The sequence below is a fragment of the Pan troglodytes genome, chromosome 9 (genome assembly GCF_028858775.2).
Source record: "Pan troglodytes isolate AG18354 chromosome 9, NHGRI_mPanTro3-v2.0_pri, whole genome shotgun sequence".
NCBI classification, from domain to species: Eukaryota; Metazoa; Chordata; class Mammalia; order Primates; family Hominidae; genus Pan; species Pan troglodytes.
The window spans coordinates 7,100,601-7,119,524 of NC_072407.2; the positions used below are offsets into that span (position 1 = coordinate 7,100,601).

Below are 18,924 nucleotides of genomic sequence, written 5' to 3' on the forward strand. Positions count from 1 at the left end.
AAGCATCCGTCAGTGGGCAGAGGCTGGCAAAAGTGGATGTCAGCAGCAGGGGGAAGGGTCTTTCAGCATCTTGGCCCTCTCTCGGAGGGAGGCAACCCCGCTCCTGGGGGGTGGTCAGTGAGGGCCAGCCAGGCAGCGGCAGCCCCAGGAAGGGTGTTGGGGTGGTGCTGACCAGGCCTCTGCCGCATGGCTGTGCTGTGCCGAGGACCCGCTGAGGACATAACCGACCATGAGCGGTGGGGGTCCCCAGCCGCAGCAGAGCTTCCTCTGGCTGCTCGGCAGACAACAGACACCAGGGACAGAGACAAGGTTGAGGATTTGGTCTGCAGCCTCTGAGCGGACACACTCACCCTCAGTGCCTGCCAATTCAGCCCCACCACAGGCGCCAGTCCCGAGCCTGAGCACAGGGGCTGCCACGACGCTCGACTCTCTGGGCCAAGACACACACACAGCCTGGACACTGCCCGGGTGAAGGGCTCTGGGGGACAGGGGGAGCAGCTGGTATGTGTGTGACCATGGGTCCCAGACTCAGTGCCATCTGTCTCCCCATTAGGAGAGGACGCCTGGTACCTGCCCAAGCACCCAAGCCATGGGAGTTGCTGCTTGCTCTCCACGCAGCTTTGTCCCAGCAGCACCCCCAACTCCTGTGATGGGTTGCAGGGGGTGCTCACCTCTGTGGCACACACAAAGGCCCAGGGGCCTGGGGGTGCAGGCAGGTGCACTCCAACCCTTGGGCAGCCCAGAGAACAACCTAATGGAAAGTGAAGGGAATTGTACAAGATCGTGTGCAGGGTGGTTCCTGCCTTCTTGCACGCACAGTCTCCCACACTCATACAGCCACAGGTTCGTACAAGGTACACATATGTGGGCTCACCTATCATGCCTCCCGTGTGCACAGCAGTGCTCCTTTGGCCTCAGGCCACAGGCATACATGTGCAACTGTACGTGCACTCTAGGAATCCCTAATGATCATGGCCATCGGGTGGCTCGCAGTGCACTGAGCACCATGCTCTGTCCCTGGTGTCTTCATGCCTCAGTCCACTTGATCCCCTCAGCATCCTCCTGGGGAAGGTGCTACAGCTGCCCTGTTTTATAGGCAGGGAAACTGAGGTTCAGAGAAGCAAAGTGACTTGCCCAAGGTCACCCGGCCAGGAAGCGGCAGAGGCAGGATCTGACCCCAGACCCGCTGCGGCACACACACGCCTGCCTGCACGCTCCCGTGAGGAGGTGCTTTGTGCCCAAGGCCCTGCAGCAGTGTGCGGGGTTCTGAGGCCATCTCCCACTGGCCACAGCACAGCAAGCTCCAGCAGGGCAGCTGCCCCAGGGCCTGGCGGTAAAACCTCAGCAGCGAGAAACACGGTCGACTTTTGTCCAAGAACTGAAGCACTAAAGCAAAGTCAAACACAATCGCTCCATGCCCTGCCATGAACCGCGACCTTACCACGTGCTGTGACCTATTGCCACTTGTGCCCAGCTCCACACAGGAGCCGGGTCTGACATCCGATTGCTCAGAGCCTGGTATGAAACATTCTAGGTACCGCCCTGAGAGTGGCTTAGTAACTGCTGGTTCCTCAGGACAGACAGGAGGAAGGCCAAGGTGACCTTTGCCCTGCGACCCTACAGAGGGCCCTGGGGAGGCCCTGCCTGGTCTTTAGACACTGCCCGACAAGGATGCTAGAAGGAGCAGTGAGTTTTCTGCCTCCTGGGGAACTGCAGCCCAGGCAGAGAACAGGACCCCCACCCTGGGAGCAGCGGGTGTGCCCGGCCTCTCCCGCCTGTCCCTGGCCAGTCTGCCATCCACGAGGCCAGGGCCTTTGGCGGTCCTAGGCGGGGATCAAGGCCGGGCAGGTTCTGCAAAAATTTCCCTTGAAAGACTCTTTTTCAAGATTTTCTTTTGAAAACAAATTCATAACCACATCAAACAGGAATCCCCGTTGCCTTGGGTTTGATCGCCGGCCGCCCGGGGCTCTCTAACTAGCTGTTATTCTAATTGCTTTTTTCTCTTCCGAGGGCTGCATAGGTCTCTTATGGTTATTAATTTGGTGAGTGCAGGCCGGGCACAAAGCAGCTTTTGTCTGCCTTGCCTTTTAATCACTATCAAATTGCAAATAATGGTGGAGGCTGAGATCCCCAAAATTGATCTGTCCCAGCAGTTCTTGGGGAACCGGCCCCAGTGCCTAGAGCATGCACTGCCTTCCCCGAGGGTGGCAGCTCCCCGATGGCACCTGCCCGGATGCACCTCCGCATGGGTGGGGTCTGGCCTCGGCCATGCGAGGTGCTTCTCAGGCTCCTCCATCGCCAAAAAAACCAAACGTGCCAGCGAGATGAAGGCGCCCTGCCCGCAGAGTGGTGGGGTGGGACTCTTCAGGGACACGTGCTGTGACAAGTGCTTGAGTCAGAGCTAAGACTCTGGGGCTGCCGAGGAGCCACCTGTAGCCCAGGCCTGGGCCCTTCCCACAAGGGGGGCAGCAGCATGATGCATCAGACTGTGGACCCGCCCTGGGCATCCAGCCCACATCCTGGCCCACCCCCGGGGCCTCTGTCACCAGCAGCTGGGATGATGAGAGCATGTCTCTGGGGCCAGAGACCCTAGCCAGTCCCTCAAAGCCCCAGTTGGCACAGGCAGCAGTTGAGGTGAGCTTGGGACCAGCCAGAGCCAGGCATGGGCTGACGCTGGCCCAGGCAGCTTCAGGGAGCCCTTCAGTGTCAGTCGGAGGCAAGCTCGGCCCTGTGGCTGCCTCCCGACCCCAAAGGTGGCTGAGTGCCTCTCTACACGGTGCCGGGACTCCCTGCCGGGAGGAGCTGTCACCAAAGTGGCTCAGGACTGAGCGCTGGCTCCAGCCACACCCTCAGCCTGCACAGCCTGCCTGCGGCCCTGACACCCACTGTCTCTTTCTGTCCCAAGAATCCCCTGTGAAGGCCTCCACACCCATTAGCACATGTGGGACTTGGACAGATGTTCGAGTGCCATAAAGTGAAAATTTATGAAACCACAAATGTTCATCTGTGATGTATTTGGTGCTTTAATTAATGCCAAACCAATTGATACCCAAGCTGGGGCCTGCACAGTTAGTGACAGTAAGCCACGCAGGGCAAACCTCGTTCCACACTACCAGTATGCAGGGCCCAGGGAGCTGAGGTGAGCCCTAGGACACAAGCCCAGGCTTTGCCCTCAAAGACCCAGGCTGGCTGCACCTTTGATCTGCTATGCTCTCGTAGGTCTCTGGGCCTCAGTTTCCTCTTGTGCACCCTGAAGGCTGAGCGACCTCCCGTGACCCCTACCAGGCATGAGCAGGTCGTGGGACTGAGAGGGCTGGTCCTGCCGGCAGCAGGAGCCACGGGGGTCAGGGTGTGGGTGAACAAGAACGAGACCTCAGGCCGGTCCCCCTCCCAGAGGCCCCGCCCCACCCTGCCCTCTGCTTTCGCCGGCTCCCTACCTGACACACTGCGTCCCCCCATATGGCAGCTCCGTGGTCTCGAGATGGAGCCTTGGGGTGGGAGCTGTGGGGACAGGATGGGAGACATGGCACTTTCAGCCAGTGACTCTGACCCTCTTTTCCTGGGCCTCAGTGTCTGCATCTGTGGGATGGAGTGTGGGCCTCTGTGGCTCATCCCCAAGTGGCTTTGCAGAGCACTGAAGTGCTGGCGGGTCCTTGGGTGTGAGAGACCCCGGTGGATGGCCCTGGGCCCCGGCCCCTGCCAAACCACAGAAGTCCTGCACCCCTTTCCTCCATAGTCTGGGCCTCACATCAGGTTTATCTGGGAAAAATAAAACATGGGGCTCCCTCTGGCCTGGACCGTCAGACCTCGGACGTACACCTGCCCTTGTGCCCAGGACAGTTGGGTCTCAGACTCACCCCATACCTGCAAGGCAGAACCACAGGGGAGCCAGGGAGCCTCCACACTGCAGCCCCCACCACCCAGGGCTGGAAGTGGGTCCCCTGGGCTCCTGCTCTGGGCAGGGCACAGTCCCACCTCCCAGGTGGAGGCTGCCCACCTAGCCCTCTAGACAGACGCTCGGCCCCACTCAGGCAGGCGCCCCCCTCTCATCTCAGCCTCTCACAGCACCCTGTTGGCCGCCTCTTCCTTAGCCTGCTCAGCCTCCGTGGTAGGTGCTGTGGGTGACGACCACAGCACCCAGCCTTTGAAGCTGGCCCTGGGTCCACCCAGACCCTAGCAAACTGGTTGCTCCCTCTCTGGCCATCCCGGGGCCTGTGCCCACGTCACCCAGCAGCATCTTCCCTGGGGTGGTCTCACCCGCACAGAACCCAGCCCTGGCCCACACCTCACCCCAAGCCTATCCAGCTGGATCAGCAGTGGGCCCGGGCGCATGAGGGACCAGGCCCGCCCGGCGCAGCCTAGGGTGCAGACCCCTGGAGTGCACGGCCAGGTGGACCGGGCCAGCTCCTGCCTGCTGCCTGTGCTTAGGGCCAGTGGTTGACGTTGCTGTGGCTGAGTCATCTTCGTGCCTCTCTCTGGAGCCATACGTTTCCCTGAAGCAGCTCTGCTGTTCAGCCCTTATCGCGTGCTGATCTGTTTGCCCCTCCCCCGCCACTTCTAGGTCTTTCCAGGCCTCCAGGTACCCACGGTGGGGGAGGGTCTACTTCATTCTCCACAGAGCACGCTGAGGGGCTCTCCTGCAAGAACACCGCAGGCTGAAGGACCAGCCCTGTCTCCTGTGGCCACCAACAGAGCTGTGCGCCCTCCCCGAACCCTCACTCATGCTAGGGCCCCCAGGTCCAACCTCCTAGGGAGAGGGGTCCCCAACCTGGACTCCCTCACCTGCCCTAGTCTGCCCCTGGGGTTGGCCCTGCTCCACCCAGCACCTGCTCTGAGGGTGCCGGCCTGCCGGCCAGGGCCTTCCAGTCTCCCCATCAAGGCTGGATGGCCACTTCCCACCCGGGGCGGGCTCCAGCCTCATTCCCCAGCGGTGCTGTCCTTCCAAGGAGCTCTCAGACCACCTGGCTGTCCACTTATTTGGGGCTTCTCTGCTGCCTCCGCAGCACCGCGAGGCCTCTGAGCACCTACTCTCTGTGCTGGGTGCCTTTCGGGTTCTGTCCTGCCTTGACCTCCCTGCCAGCTTTGCAGGGCAGCCACCCTGGCACATAGCTCACTGCAGAACCAGCCCCTGAGAAGGTGGAGGCCACATGGCTAGCCAGAGGGCACGCTCTAGGGCACTGCTCTGACCACAGAATGTGGGTGCAGATGGTGTCTGGGAAAATAGTGGTGTCCCCGCCAGGTTAAAGACATGGCATAATGGTTCCTGGGGGATGACAAAAAAACCCACCCCCACCCCCTTGCAGAAAGCATCACAGAGGCACAAGCCCTGTGCCCTGCAAGCCCCTCCTGGAAGTGGCCCAGCAGGGGCATCCCCTGCACACCCAGGCAAAGCCCAAGCCCTCTGCCTCCTCAACCACCCCAGGCCCTGCCCATGAGCCAGCCTTGCTGAACTCTGCCCTCTGTCCAGTTCTCCTCCAGACACAGTAGACATAGCCCCCAGCCTTCCTTGACCCTTAACCCAAATGTCCCCAAGCCTGGCCTCAAGAAGCCAAAGGCTGCCGCAAACCCAAATATTTCAGGTCCGGGTCCCTGGTGCAGACCCTGCCATGCGGGGATGTGGCACAGAAGGCCGGCCAGCCTGGGGAGCAGAGGAGGAGGAGAGGAGAGCTCCTGACCCTGAGCCTGAATGCCTGTGGACACATATAGGGACTCCCAGCACGCACGGGATGGACTCCAATGGGCACACGTGCACATTCCTTGCACACACACAGGCGCGACCGAGGGCCTTGCAGACATAGGGTGCACACGTGCATGCCGCCTGCATACAGCACGCACTTGCAGAGACGGTTGGCACCTTCCCTTCCCCAGCCCCAAACCTGGGCCCTGAGGCTGTCTGCACACCTGGGTGCTTCCCACCACTGACTCTCTCGTCTGCCTTTGTCCCCGCAGGTGACGCAGCTGGACCAGAGGCTGGCACTCATCACCGACATGCTTCACCAGCTGCTCTCCTTGCATGGTGGCAGCACCCCCGGCAGCGGCGGCCCCCCCAGAGAGGGCGGGGCCCACATCACCCAGCCCTGCGGCAGTGGCGGCTCCGTCGACCCTGAGCTCTTCCTGCCCAGCAACACCCTGCCCACCTACGAGCAGCTGACCGTGCCCAGGAGGGGCCCCGATGAGGGGTCCTGAGGAGGGGTTGGGGCTGGGGGATGGGCCTGAGTGAGAGGGGAGGCCAAGAGTGGCCCCACCTGGCCCTCTCTGAAGGAGGCCACCTCCTAAAAGGCCCAGAGAGCAGAGCCCCACTCTCAGAGGCCCCAATACCCCATGGACCATGCTGTCTGGCACAGCCTGCGCTTGGGGGCTCAGCAAGGCCACCTCTTCCTGGCCGGTGTGGGGGCCCCGTCTCAGGTCTGAGTTGTTACCCCAAGCGCCCTGGCCCCCACATGGTGATGTTGACATCACTGGCACGGTGGTTGGGACCCAGTGGCAGGGCACCGGGCCTGGCCCATGTATGGCCAGGAAGTAGCACAGGCTGAGTGCAGGCCCACCCTGCTTGGCCCAGGGGTATTCCTGAGGGGAGACAGAGCAACCCCTGGGCCCCAGCCTCAAATCCAGGACCCTGCCAGGCACAGGCAGGGCAGGACCAGCCCATGCTGACTACAGGGCCGCCGGCAATAAAAGCCCAGGAGCCCATTTGGAGGGCCTGGGCCTGGCTCCCTCACTCTCAGGAAATGCTGACCCATGGGCAGGAGACTGTGGAGACTGCTCCTGAGCCCCCAGCTTCCAGCAGGAGGGACAGTCTCACCATTTCCCCAGGGCACATGGTTGAGTGGGGGGGGAACACCCACTTCCCTGGGTTAGACTGCCAGCTCTTCCTAGCTGGAGAGGAGCCCCGCCTCTCCGCCCCTGAGCCCGCTGTGCGTGGGGCTCCCGCCTCCAACCCCTCGCCCAGTCCCAGCAGCCAGCCAAACACACAGAAGGGGACTGCCACCTCCCCTTGCCAGCTGCTGAGCCGCAGAGAAGTGACGGTTCCTACACAGGACAGGGGTTCCTTCTGGGCATTATGTCCCATAGAAATCAATAATTTGTGGTGATTTGGATCTGTGTTTTAATGAGTTTCACGGTGTGATTTTGATTATTAATTGTGCAAGCTTTTCCTAATAAACGTGGAGAATCACAGGCTGGGCTGGGCACTGCTCTCACCTTGGTTCCTGGGGCATCCATGGGGTCTCTGGGACAACCTGGGGCTCAGCCTCTACATCCCTGGCCAGCTCCCACCGATGCCTGCAGGCCTCTGGGTTGCTTCCTCCCCAGGAGACCCCCACCCACGGACAGGACCCCTGCAGTTCCCCTGGAAGCAGTGCCCAGGTGGCTGTGGAATAGGAACGCTATGTCCGTGTGCTGAGGAGTAGGTCAGGGTTCAAAGGGTTCAGAGGGGCTGCAAGATGCCATCAAAGGCTCTAGCTTAGCGATGTCGCTCCTGTTCTGGGCCCTGGGCTGGCCCTGGCCATGAAGTGCAGTCACAGTGTGGTCACTGCCTGTCTTCCAGCAGACTCTATGCCCTTGGGGCAGATGGGCTCTGTCTGGGCCTCTCTGTCTGCCCCTCCCAGGCCAGGGTGGCCCTTCATCAAGGACCCACATGCTCCACTCTGGGAGCAGGCCCCACCCAGGCCCATTCCCCAGGATGCCAAGGGCTAGACCCTGGAGGGGGTGTGGTGCAAGGAAGGCCTGGGGCCCCTGAGGCTCCCATATGCTCACCCCTGTCCTCCTCCGGGCCTCTATTTCCCCATTGGTAACACGATGCTCCCTTAGCCTGTCCAGTTCTCTGAGTGGGACAGAGGGGCCACCACCCTGCTCGCCCTGACCCTGTTCCTGCAGCTTTCTGTGAGGCCCGCCTCTCCTAAGGTGGAAAGAGTGCCTCACTCTCGGCACAGACACACTCAACCGGGGCAGGTGCATCTGCTGTGCCTGCACCTCAGCTATTGGACCGTTTCTCAGTCCTTCAGGACTGCAGCCGCCTTCTGTCCTCTTTCCAGAGCCCATCCCGAAGTCTCAGGATATGAGGGCTTGGGGCATCTGAGATATCAAGGATGGGGCTGTCCTGAGTCCACTGGGGGCAGGAGGCGGCCAGCAGCAGGTGGCAGGGACAGGGGCCCCAGGTTTCTGTGTGGAGTAGGGGTGGAAGCCCTTGTTAGAGAGAAAGGCCCTGGGTCCCACCTGGTGCCAAGCCCACTGGGCCCGTGCCCCCAACCCATGGGTCTTGGCATCTGGCCTGGCCAGCACTGACCGGGATGGACGAGGTGGAGGGGCAGCACGGGGCTTCCCAGGCTTCCCTGGCCTGCACCCCCCCGGGAGGAGCGGGAGCAGCAGTTACTGAAAGGCAGGAACTGTTGTTTCCTTGTTGGGTAAATATTTGTGGAAACCCGGGGATGCTGGCCGGAAAGCAGGGCCCTCCACAGCGCCCAGGCCCCCCAGCCCCAGCCGCCCACCCCGGGACCCTGGCCCACAGGGAGCTCCGTGGGGCCGCCCATCTGGGCCGGGCGCGGCCCCGGCACCCAGCCCACCTTGTTGTCCATATTATGGACTGCGCACAAAGTGCCCGAGGACTCCTCTCCTGGACGGGCCATTGCAGCCCTCTCGGGTGTGAAATGCAATTTACCTGAAATAAAGCCCAATTATGGAATTAGCTAATTAAAGCCATGGCGGAGGCTGGGCCTGGCCGGCCGAGTGCTCAATGCCCGCCGGTGCCCGTGGACTGAGGGAACAGATGGCGCCTCGGCCCGCCGTGCCGGCCGCATTCCTTCACTCTGTCCCCCGATAAGTGACCTAGACAGCACACGACCATCTGGTGTGTGGCACGTCCTGCGGGCCCCGGACAATGGCCCGGCAGACCTCTCTGCGAGAGGGCCGTCGCCCGGGCAACGGTGGCATGTGCAGCCCCGACCCATTCACGGCCCCTCCCGCAGCCCCTTTCTTCGGGCCCTTTGTGGCCTCACCGCGGCTGCCTGGCTGCTCTGGCTGAGGATAGCCATGAGTGTTTGTCCCCAGAGCCGGCCTTTGTCTCCAAATTGGGCTCCCTTATTGAGGTCCTCCGGGGTCCAATGGGTGCCAGGAGCATCTGCTGGGGGTGACTGGGGGCGGGGCTGCTCCTGCTTCCTGGGGCACCCACCTCCTCTGCCAGGCTCTCCTCCCCCGTCGCCTGCTCCCAGATGTCCCCTCGTGGGTGCTGGCCGTGGCCGTGGGGAAGCCCGTCTCTAGGGCTGGCACTAGCCAAGCCCGAGGTTCTCCCATCTTCAGGCCAGGGGGCCAGGAGGAGGAGGAGTCAAGGGCGGGGCCGACCTGCAGCCCCTCAGCTCCCACCCCAGTCCTGTCTGCGAAATGGGGAACAGTAAAAGTGCCCCCTAGAAGGGGCGTACGGGGCAGGGGCTTGATGGAGGTGAGACATGTGAGCTCTGGGCCTAGGCCAGGCACACAGGAGGTGCTTAATAAAGGAAGCCAAACAAACCACCTGGGTGGGTGATACCGGGCTCTGCCTCCTTGCTGCTCTCCTGCCTGTTGCCTCGGAGCTCCTTTCTGAGGCCCCTCCTGCATCTAGCCTTACCCCACCAAGCTCCCTGCCCCTCGGTGCCAGGGAGAGCTGTCCAAACCCAAGCTGGCAGTTCCCCATCCTGCTCTCAAGCCGACCATGACTCCCCACTGCTGAGTGGGCCTGTGAGGCCCCACAGGCTGCAACCCTGCCACTCACCCTGGGCATCCCCCGCCATGAGCCCAGCTTCCCCATCCTCACCCTGTACTTGACGTCCAGCCCCCCTCCCTACTCAGGACCTCCTTTGAGCACCATCTTGGCAGGCAGTCCCCCACCAGTGTGGTGGTCAGGAGTCAGGCCCACCACTGGGAGAGGGGCTGTGCTGGGCCTTTGAGGCCCCAAAAAGGAGCCGGGGCTGGCAGTGCCTAGTACAAGCCTGGCCCCAGCTGGGTGCTCAGGAAGTGCCAGTTAAATTAAGGAATAAAATGAAAATTTGGAAGGAGGCTGCCCAGTGCTGCATGTGCAGCAGAGGTACCAGGACCCAAGCAGGGCATCACCAGGCGTCCCTCCAATGGACAGGAAAGGGGTCCACACCCTGCGCCCTGAAGGAGGGATCAGGCCAGGTGTTTTGATCTGGGGCAGCCAGACAGCTGGGGGAAGGAGCAGGAAGGCAGACAAGAGCCAGGGCTCCTGGGGCCACCACACACAGCTCCCCCATCTCCAGGGGATTTGCTGAGTCACCTGCAGGGATGAAGACTACCCTTTCTCAACTATATCAAGTCCCTAATTTGGAGTGCCCATCTGAGCTGTGCCAAAGCCTGCTCCCCGCAGCACCCCAGCCTCCTCTCAGCACAGCCCTCCGGGCTCTAGGACCCAGGGGTTCCTTGCGAATCTTTTTTTTTTTTTTTTTTTTTTTTTTTTTTTTTTTTTTTTGAGACGGAGTCTCACTCTGTCTCTCAGGCTGGAGTGCAGTGGCACGATCTCAGCTCACTGCAAGCTCCGCCTCCCGCCATTCTCCTGCCTCAGCCTCCCGAGTAGCTGGGACTACAGGCGCCCACCACCACGCCCGGCTAATTTTTTTTTGTATTTTTAGTAGAGATGGGGTTTAACCATGTCAGCCAGGATGGCCTCGATCTCCTGACCTCGTGATCCGCCCGCCTCGGCCTCCCAAAGCGCTGGGATTACAGGCATGAGCCACCGCACCCGGCCTCCTTGGGGATCTTAAGCGTGTCTCAGCCTCACCATTCTCAGCCCCCAACGGCACCAACCCCGTTCTTGCCTCTGGCCCTATTCTTGTGGCCCTGGAGGGCCAGCTAGTTGGGAGATCAGGCCTGTGGCCTGTGTCTCAGCACCCTTCACCTTTCCTGTCCCCACCCAGGTCAGCCAGGGTCCCAGGCAGCCAGGCCTGGAGGATGCTTGGGGCAGCCAAAGCCAAACAGAGCTTCAGTTTCCACTGGCCTCTGAGTGCAGACAGCCGGGGCCAGGGCCCCCTGGAAGCTGACAGGTCCCACCCCGGCCCTTCCCAACTCCACTGTGGAGCCTTGGTGAGGAAGCCTAGAGGGCCCTCAGTCGGGCAGTGCAGGAGGGCTGCGGGCTGCCACCCCAGCCCAAGGCCTTAGAGGCCAGGGCCCCAGCCTGTCCCACCCAGGCACTGGCTGGGTAATAGGAGGCGGGGCATCCACTCTGCCCTCAAGATCCTTCTCCCTCAGTAGGTCCTGCTATGACCTCCTGGCCCTCCTCTTCAGCACCCCGTACCAGGCCTCCTACAACTCCCCTCCCCTGCAGCCCCCACAGCTCAAGGCACCTGAGTGAGGCAGAGCGTAGAGGAGATGGACAGCCTGGCCCAGGGCAGCCCTGCTGGACTCCAGGAGATGCTTGGGCCCGTTCCCCACTCTTCCTTCTAGACCCTCACCCATGCCTTCCAGAGGGGACGAGGCCGCCCTTAATTCCCAGAGCCAAGCCCAGCCCCACCGCCCACCTATCCCCAGGCTTCGGTTTCGCACACGTACAGGCAGCGAGCCCGAGGCCCAGGAAGACACAAGCCGGGCCCAGAGGTGGCCATGGATGGCTCAGTGGACAGAATCCATCCTGGTGCCTTCTGGGGCCTCAAACACACAGCTCTTTCCACTTCCTGGGAGTGGCCCCAAGGTGCAGGGGTGGGGGTGTCGAGATGGAGTCCAGGGCTTGTCACTTGGGCACAGTGATCCCCACCTGCATGACCCATGACCCTGGAAACCCCCCCCCACCTTCTCCTCTCCCCACTGCCGGCCCCTCCACAACATTCCCCGTGACATGCTCCTTTCCAGCCTGCAGGACGCATGGGGTCTTTCTCTGGCATTGCAGCTGAGCAGCATCAGGGCAGGAGGTGCAGGCTCTGGGAACCAGGCTCACAGCTTCATCTCCCTCCTGGGCCTGTGCCCTGGGAAGCCGGTGGCAGCGGCAAACCCACGGAGAGGAGTTAACAGGTGCCCGAGGACAGAGAAGACTCATGCTGAGGGGAGAGACCCCAGAGCAAAAAGGCCTCAGAGCTCGTGAAGCCCCCCACCCGGTACAGACAGGGAGACCAAGGCTGGGGGAAGGCCGGGCCTGTGCTGCGCCTGTTTGTGTGACTTTGCATTGGAAAAGCCTCAGAGAAGAAATGGGACTTCCACAGCAGAGGAGGTAGCTCAGCCAGGAAGCCAGAGGGCAGGAATGAACTGACTGGCTGAAAGCAAGAGCTGGCCTTGCCAGACCTTGGGCCAGAGAGGCCAGATCTGAGGAAGAGATGTTCAAAATTCCAGGGTGGTCTGAGCACAGCTCCTCTGCTGGCCCACACAGGCCAAGAAGCCACAAAGCACTGTGCCTGCCTGATACAGCCAAGGGTCAGGTGGGCCTTCAGAATACAACGACTGGCTCCAAGAAGGCTGCTGTTGCACCTGCCACACAGAAAATCTCAAACTTCCCAGTTAGATCCTCAAGAAACTCTGTTACAGCCTGACCGCAAATGTGATTCACCAAACCCCACTGAATGACTTTTGGTTGTTTCTTAGCCACATCCCTCCCCTGGCCAACCCTGACACACACCTACACACACCTGCACACACACACACCTACACACATACCTACACACACACCTACCCTACAAACCTGCACACACAATACACACACTTACACACCTACACATACACCTACACACCTACTCCCCTACACCGACACCCCTACACACCTACACCCCTACACACACACACATCTACACACCTACACCCCTACACACACACACATCTACACACCGACACCGCTACACACACACACATACCTACAACACAAGAAGTGCCTCCACTGTGTGTGTGGCACGAGGCAGTGGGAATGAAGGAAAAGCTGAAGCCAGAAGCCAGGGATCCCCTCATTCACAGCCTGGCTCAGCCCCTCTCTCAGGTGCCCTGGGGCAGGAGCCAGGCTTCTCTGAGTTTCAGTCGCTCACTGCAACCACAGCTCCACAGAACTGACCCCAGGATCCTCAGTGGAAGAGAAGATATTGCAAAAGCCAGCGCCAACGCAAGACCAAGCAGCAATGACAGAGCTCACTGTGCTCAGGGAGAACCGTGTACTGACGTCCTCTTCAGCCCAGCAACCTGGAGCTTTAGCACACAAACAGCCCCTGAGACAGAGGTCTCCGCAGCAAATCCACCCACGGGACACTTCTGCCAGGCAGAGCCTGAGTCAGCACAGGTGACCAGAGAGGGAAGGGCCCCAAATGCCATCCAGTTCTCCCAGAACAGCCGAGGGAGGTCACAAGTGGCCCAGGTGCCATGGGGAAGAGTGGCCCCATAGCAAGGCCAGGATGCCGCTGGTGTCAGAAGCCCCCCGAGCACCCAGAGGGGCAGAGGATCTGTGGGAGGAGCCTTCAGGTGGGCACTCAGGGAGCACTCACCCCAACTGTGCCCCCAGCCACCCCAAGGAGGCCTGGCCGGAAGCATCTCTGCCAGGGACAATGGGAGCAATGGGCTAGAGGTGGACTGGCCAGGCTCTGGAAGAGGAGGCTCCAGCTGGGAGAGGCCACAACCCCGGGGTGGGGCCCCCCCAAGGCACTTGAGGGTGGAACTGTGCAGGCCCTGAGTGTTGATGGGCCTGGCCTGGGCCGACCCCAGAGACTCCAGCAGAGGCCCAGAGAGCTGGACCGTAGCATGGCCCAGGGAAAGGGCCCGTCCTGGGGGTGGGCAGGAGGCTGCTTGAGAAAGGCTTCTAAAGAGGGGTTGTCAGGATGGTGGTGAATGCCATTAAGTAATTTCAAAGGGTCTTAATCAAATCCCCTCTCGGTCCACGAGATCATGTCAAAGGACTCTGGAGAGGAAAAGAGGGGCAGACACTTCCCGTGCGTCTTCCACTTGACTGGCTGGCCCTGCGGCGTGGGGGCCTGCGGGCTCTCGCTCCGCCTGTAACTCCGTTTTTGACCCCAGCCAAGCCTGTCTCCTCTCTGGGCCTCCACCTCATCCTTGGGGTGAACCCACACTGCCCAGTTCAGGGAGCAGGCACCACCTCAGAGGGGGTCTGCAAGGGAAACGTCTCATCTCACCGCTTTAGGAGGAGGCCTCAGCGGCATCTCCAAACCGTCGACGCAGCTGCTGAGAACCACCACTTACAGAAGGGGAAACCGAGGCATAGAAGAGCCACAGGATGGGGAGGCGCTTTCATAGCTTCCAGAGCCTGAATTTCCTGGGAACTTGGGCCTGGTGCTTGACCGTGCATTGCCTTGGTTTCTCATCTATCAAACAGGCTGAGACCACATCCTACCTCACATGGTTAGGGTGGGCTGTGAGCCAGGCAACGCAGCACATGTGATAGGTGCTTCCAGAATGTTCTACAGTGACATCTCAAGCCCACGGTCCTCAATGGTCCTGTTGGGCTCCTTCAGAATCCCCCCAGATGCCCCACATCATCTGCCTTGGACTTTTTTTTTTTTAGAGACAGGGTCTCAGTCTGTTACCCAGGCTGGAGTACAGTGGCCTGATCACAGCTCACTGCAGCCTTGATCTCCTAGGCTCAAGTGATCCTCCCACCTCAGCCTCCCAAGAAGTGGGGACTACAGTACACCACCACGCCTGGCTAATTTTGCTTATTTTTTTGCAGAGACAGAGTCTTGCTGTGTTGCCCAGGCTGGTCTCAAACTCTTGGGCTCAAGTGATCCTCCCACCTCAGCCTTCCAAAGCACTGCGGGTATGAGCCACCGCTCCCAGCTGCCTTGGGCATTTTTTCAAAGTATAGACACAAAACCTTCGTATTGTGCGTTCCCAAATGTCCCACAGCCGTAGGCTGGACAAAGCAGGGCCATTCACCCCCGCCACAGCCACACACCTCTCCCACCTGGGTAGTTAACCTGCAAGTGCTAAGGGCTCTGAAACCACACAGCAGCGGCCTGTGATCCGAATTGTTCTGCAGCTGTCTGTCCTCACCCATCTGATGCTATGGAACTCATCTGTGGAGACCTTCCTGTTCTCCTGACCTTCTGCAAAGAGTTTCTCAGACAGCTGTGACCTAACTGTGTCCAGCCTCCCTATGCAAATGGAAATTCACCCATTCTGGGTTGAGCTGAGATTCAAACTCACACCCAGCCACCCCACATGCACCCTAAGAGCCAAAATCACTCTCCCAGAGCTGTTCCCGGCCCCATCGAGCAGGTGCACGGGCAACAGTCCGGGCTCAGAAGCTGCCTCCTCTCGGGCTCCCAGGCCCGGCCACTCCTCTGACACCGCTGGCTACGACCACTGTTCTGGGGCAAAGACAGCCAGGTGGGCATACCCAGGTTGGGGGCTGTGGACAGAACAAATGAACCAGTGAAAGCTGGGAACACTCCCAGGAAGAGGGCTTTGTGTGCCCCCAGCCCTGGCCTCACCCCTTCCCTGGCCCTGGGATGAGGAGAGTCACCCCACAGAGGCCTTCCAGTGCAAGTGCCAGCCGGGGCCCCTCATCGACTACCTGATGCTACCATGCCCCCAGCTGATGGGACAGAAATGAGGCCCTGGAAGCTCAGCCCTCGTCCAAGGGCACCCAGTGACCAACCGCACCCGCTGGACTTCAAACTTGGAGCTCTGTGCCACCAGGAAGCCCCCTCACCCCCACCACTGAAGGAGCTCGAGAAACGCCAGACTATGCTGCTTTGGGATGCAGACCACCCGGGGCTGCGGGCAGGAGAGGAGGCCGCCAGGGGCATTGGCCCAGAAGGCCCCTCACCTCCTCCGCTGAGGGCTGCCCAGAGGCAACGTGGGTCCCAGGGGACTTTTCATCTGCATCTGGAGACCACCGTCACTCATGCTCCCTCCCTGGCCCTCCCACGACTGGTGCGGCCCCCACCCCAGAAGCCCCAGCCCCTATTCCTCTCTGTGGTTGGGAGGACATATAAGCTTAAATCATCTTGCCCTTCTCTGGGTGTCACACTTTGTGGCCTTCCCTCGTACGCACATAATGAAAATTCTTTCTTTCCTCCCGTTAATCTGCTCAATTTAACTCGTGGCCCAAAGAACAAGGGCGGGGGGGGGGGGGGGGGGCGCGAGACAATTTCACTCCCTGCACTACCAGGAGCACCTGTGCCTCCGGAGGAGCCAGCAGAGAGGGCCGGCCCCTGCCCTCATCTCAGCAGAAGCCAGGCTGCGCTAGGGAGCAGAGAGGCCAGTGGGGGTCAGTCCCCAGCCCCCTGGTGCCACGAACACACTCCTCCCTCCCTCCCCCATGGCCCCCCTGCCACCATCCTTGAGGTGAAGCAGGCAGAACTGTGTCCTGAAAACGCTCCACAGCCCCCGCGTGTGTCCAGGTGGCTTCAGTTACCCGGCGCCTGGCTGGCCCAGCCTCCAGAGAGCCCTGCCAAGGCCTGGCACCGCTGTCCCGAGCGGCCCCTCTTGCCGCCAGCGAGCCCAAGAGGCCTCAGGACACAGGCAGACTGCTTTCCCCTATGCGGACTGGCCCCTGCTCCCCAGGAAAAGGTTTGTCTCCCACCCCCCGGCCACCGCCTGGCTCAGGAGACACGGGGGCTCCAAGCTGCGAGGTCACCCGGCCTCACAGAATCCACCTGCAGCCGCACCAGTCCAGGAAACCAAATCCCAGCGGCAGATGACAGCCGAGGGTGGCAGGACAGAGTGCCCATTCAGCCTCCGCTGGAGCCGGCCTGGCCTGACCTGGCGGCCGCCTCCCCCACCTGGGCCCTCCGGCGCCTGAGCCCAGGCCTCACTTAGCCTCTGCTGACCAGAGAGAGGGCTGAGACGTGCCCCACCCTGGGGCACCCACAAGTGCGAGGATGGCTGGTGAAGGTGGCAGAGACCCTGCCCCACCACCAGGGCCTCCTGCAGCCCAGAGTGGGCTCAAGGGAGTCTCCAAGCCAAGCATTAACAGGGATGTCCTCTGAACTTGCCAAGCATTGCTGCCCCATCTTACGTATGAGGAGCCTGAGGCTGGGAACCAACTCACCTTTCAGCTGGGTGCAGCCAAGCTGGAGCCTCGCTGCCTCAGGGGTCCCTCCTCAGTGAGCAGATGGAGAAGGTGGCCTGGAAAGGGCCCCAGGCTGCACAGCAGCCTGTTGTAGGGAAGAGGAGATGGGCCAAGGCATGGGGACACATGGACCCATTTCACAGACAGGCAGCTGAGGTGGCAGCCTCGGCAGCAAGCTGACAAGAAGACACCAGGACAGCCCTTGCGTGAGTTGCATCGAAGACAGGAGACCTGCGCACCCTCCCCTCCTTATCATCTTGCAGGACCTGAGACCACCAGCCATAGCTGGTCCCTCATCGCCTATCCCCAGCCCTGGCCTCTGCATTTGGGCAAAGGCTGTGGAGGAAGAGGCTTTGGCTTTTTGGCCCTGGCTTCAGCCAAATCCCCCAAGCACCTCGTGGAGGAGAATGGCTGCACCTGGGAGCCACGTGGGCTCCATGGAGGCCCTAAAGAGACCCGGCCTCAGCCCCAGGTGAGGCTTAATACCCCCTCTCCAGGCAGAAAGTAACCATTTCTTTTCCAGTGGTTCTCCAGCTTAGGGTCTCCAGCCAGACTGGCCGCTTATGGGCCAGGTGTAAAGAGAGGGACAGAGGGGGCAGGGAAGTGCTAGTGTTCTCAGGCCACTGGGGCCCGTCCCCACCCACACCCAGTCATCAGCCCCAGGGACAGCCAGGCCCTCCGCAGTGCAGGGCACACCCCGATTCTGCAGCCGGGCCCCAGGGCCCAGTGCTTCCTCCAGGCTGCCCCGGGCTCCCTCCTGAGTGGCAGGCCCAGGCCCGGACTCTGGCCCCAACCCGCAGGCTCAGAGGCAGCCCTGCCTTCCACAGACCAGGCCACGAGTTGCCTGTCACTCAGCTCTTCTGCCTGGTTGGTCACACTGAAAAGAGCATCCCGTGGCTGGGAGGCATGGATATCAGCTCCAACTCGGCTCAGGAAGCAAGAGCTGGAAACCCAGGTGCAGGAGGCATCTCCAGGCCCGGCGCATCCTGTGGCAGCTGCCCCAGGTCCTCCCAAACGCCACCTGCCAAACTGGCCCTCCTCCCCATCTGGGTTTAGCAAACTCCTACTCATCCTCCAAAGCCCAGAGCGAAAGGGCTCCTCTTCCATGATGCTCCTCTTCCAAAAGCAGCCCAGGGTCTCCCTCACGGCACTCAGCACCCACCGCAGACACTGTCTGTGTCCTTGAAGCTGATCTCCCTGCCAGACGGGCAGTGGCCCTCGAGGGCATTGCAAATGGGATGCCTGACAAGAAGAACCCTTGAGGATTAGGAAATAGGGGTCTGCTGGAAGCCAATGCAGGCTGGATCTGAGACCTCCTGAAGACAAAGCGCAGGGAGCTGTGCTCATGCTCACACGGGGCATGGGGTTCACACTGTCTGCTGAGGGCTGCTTCCCTGTCCTGGAGGATGGGAAGGACAGAGGGGAAAGAGGGGCTCACCCACATCCTGCTCTCTGCACAGTGCCCCCTCCAGCGCCTGTCCACACAGACCAGCCGCACTGCAGTCCCTCAGAAGCCCTAGGGTTCCACCCCATCTATGCACCCTCTCCCTGGGTTCATGCCTGCTCCCCTGGGCCCACCCCACCCATGCGCCTACTCCCCCCACAGCCCACCCATCCCCAGAACCCTCCTTGCCCACATGCCACAGCAGTATACTTTTGAAGGCAACACTGAAGGTGGGGAGTTTCTGAAATCCTCTGTGCTTCCATCTCCTCCATGGGCGCACCCCAAGAGGTTGGGAGAGCAAGGTGCTGGTGCCCAGCCCAGCACAGATAGATGAGGCCACCGTCCAGTCTACTTCGTTTTTCCAGACATCTCACACCCATAACTGGCCTGAGGAACCTCATTCCAGCTTCCAAAGAACACGGAGTGCCAAGCACCACCACACCCCAGGCTCCACACCTCCCAGAACCCTTGTGGTAGGGGAAGGAGGGGGTTACTCTGCCCC

At 61.1% G+C, this 18,924-nt stretch overlaps 1 protein-coding gene across 4 annotated transcripts in view; it reads left to right on the top strand.

Annotated features, from left to right (window-relative positions):
- KCNQ1 (potassium voltage-gated channel subfamily Q member 1) overlaps positions 1 to 7,179 on the top strand; it is a 404,939-nt gene extending 397,760 nt beyond the window's left edge. For all 4 annotated transcript variants that reach the window (XM_016920191.4, XM_016920192.4, XM_024346905.3 and 1 more), the window contains one exon: positions 5,950 to 7,179. In XM_016920191.4, coding sequence (XP_016775680.1) covers positions 5,950 to 6,186 — 237 coding nt within the window. In that variant the 3' untranslated portion in view covers positions 6,187 to 7,179. The remainder of the gene's footprint in view (positions 1 to 5,949) is intronic.
- Positions 7,180 to 18,924: the final 11,745 nt, after the last annotated feature.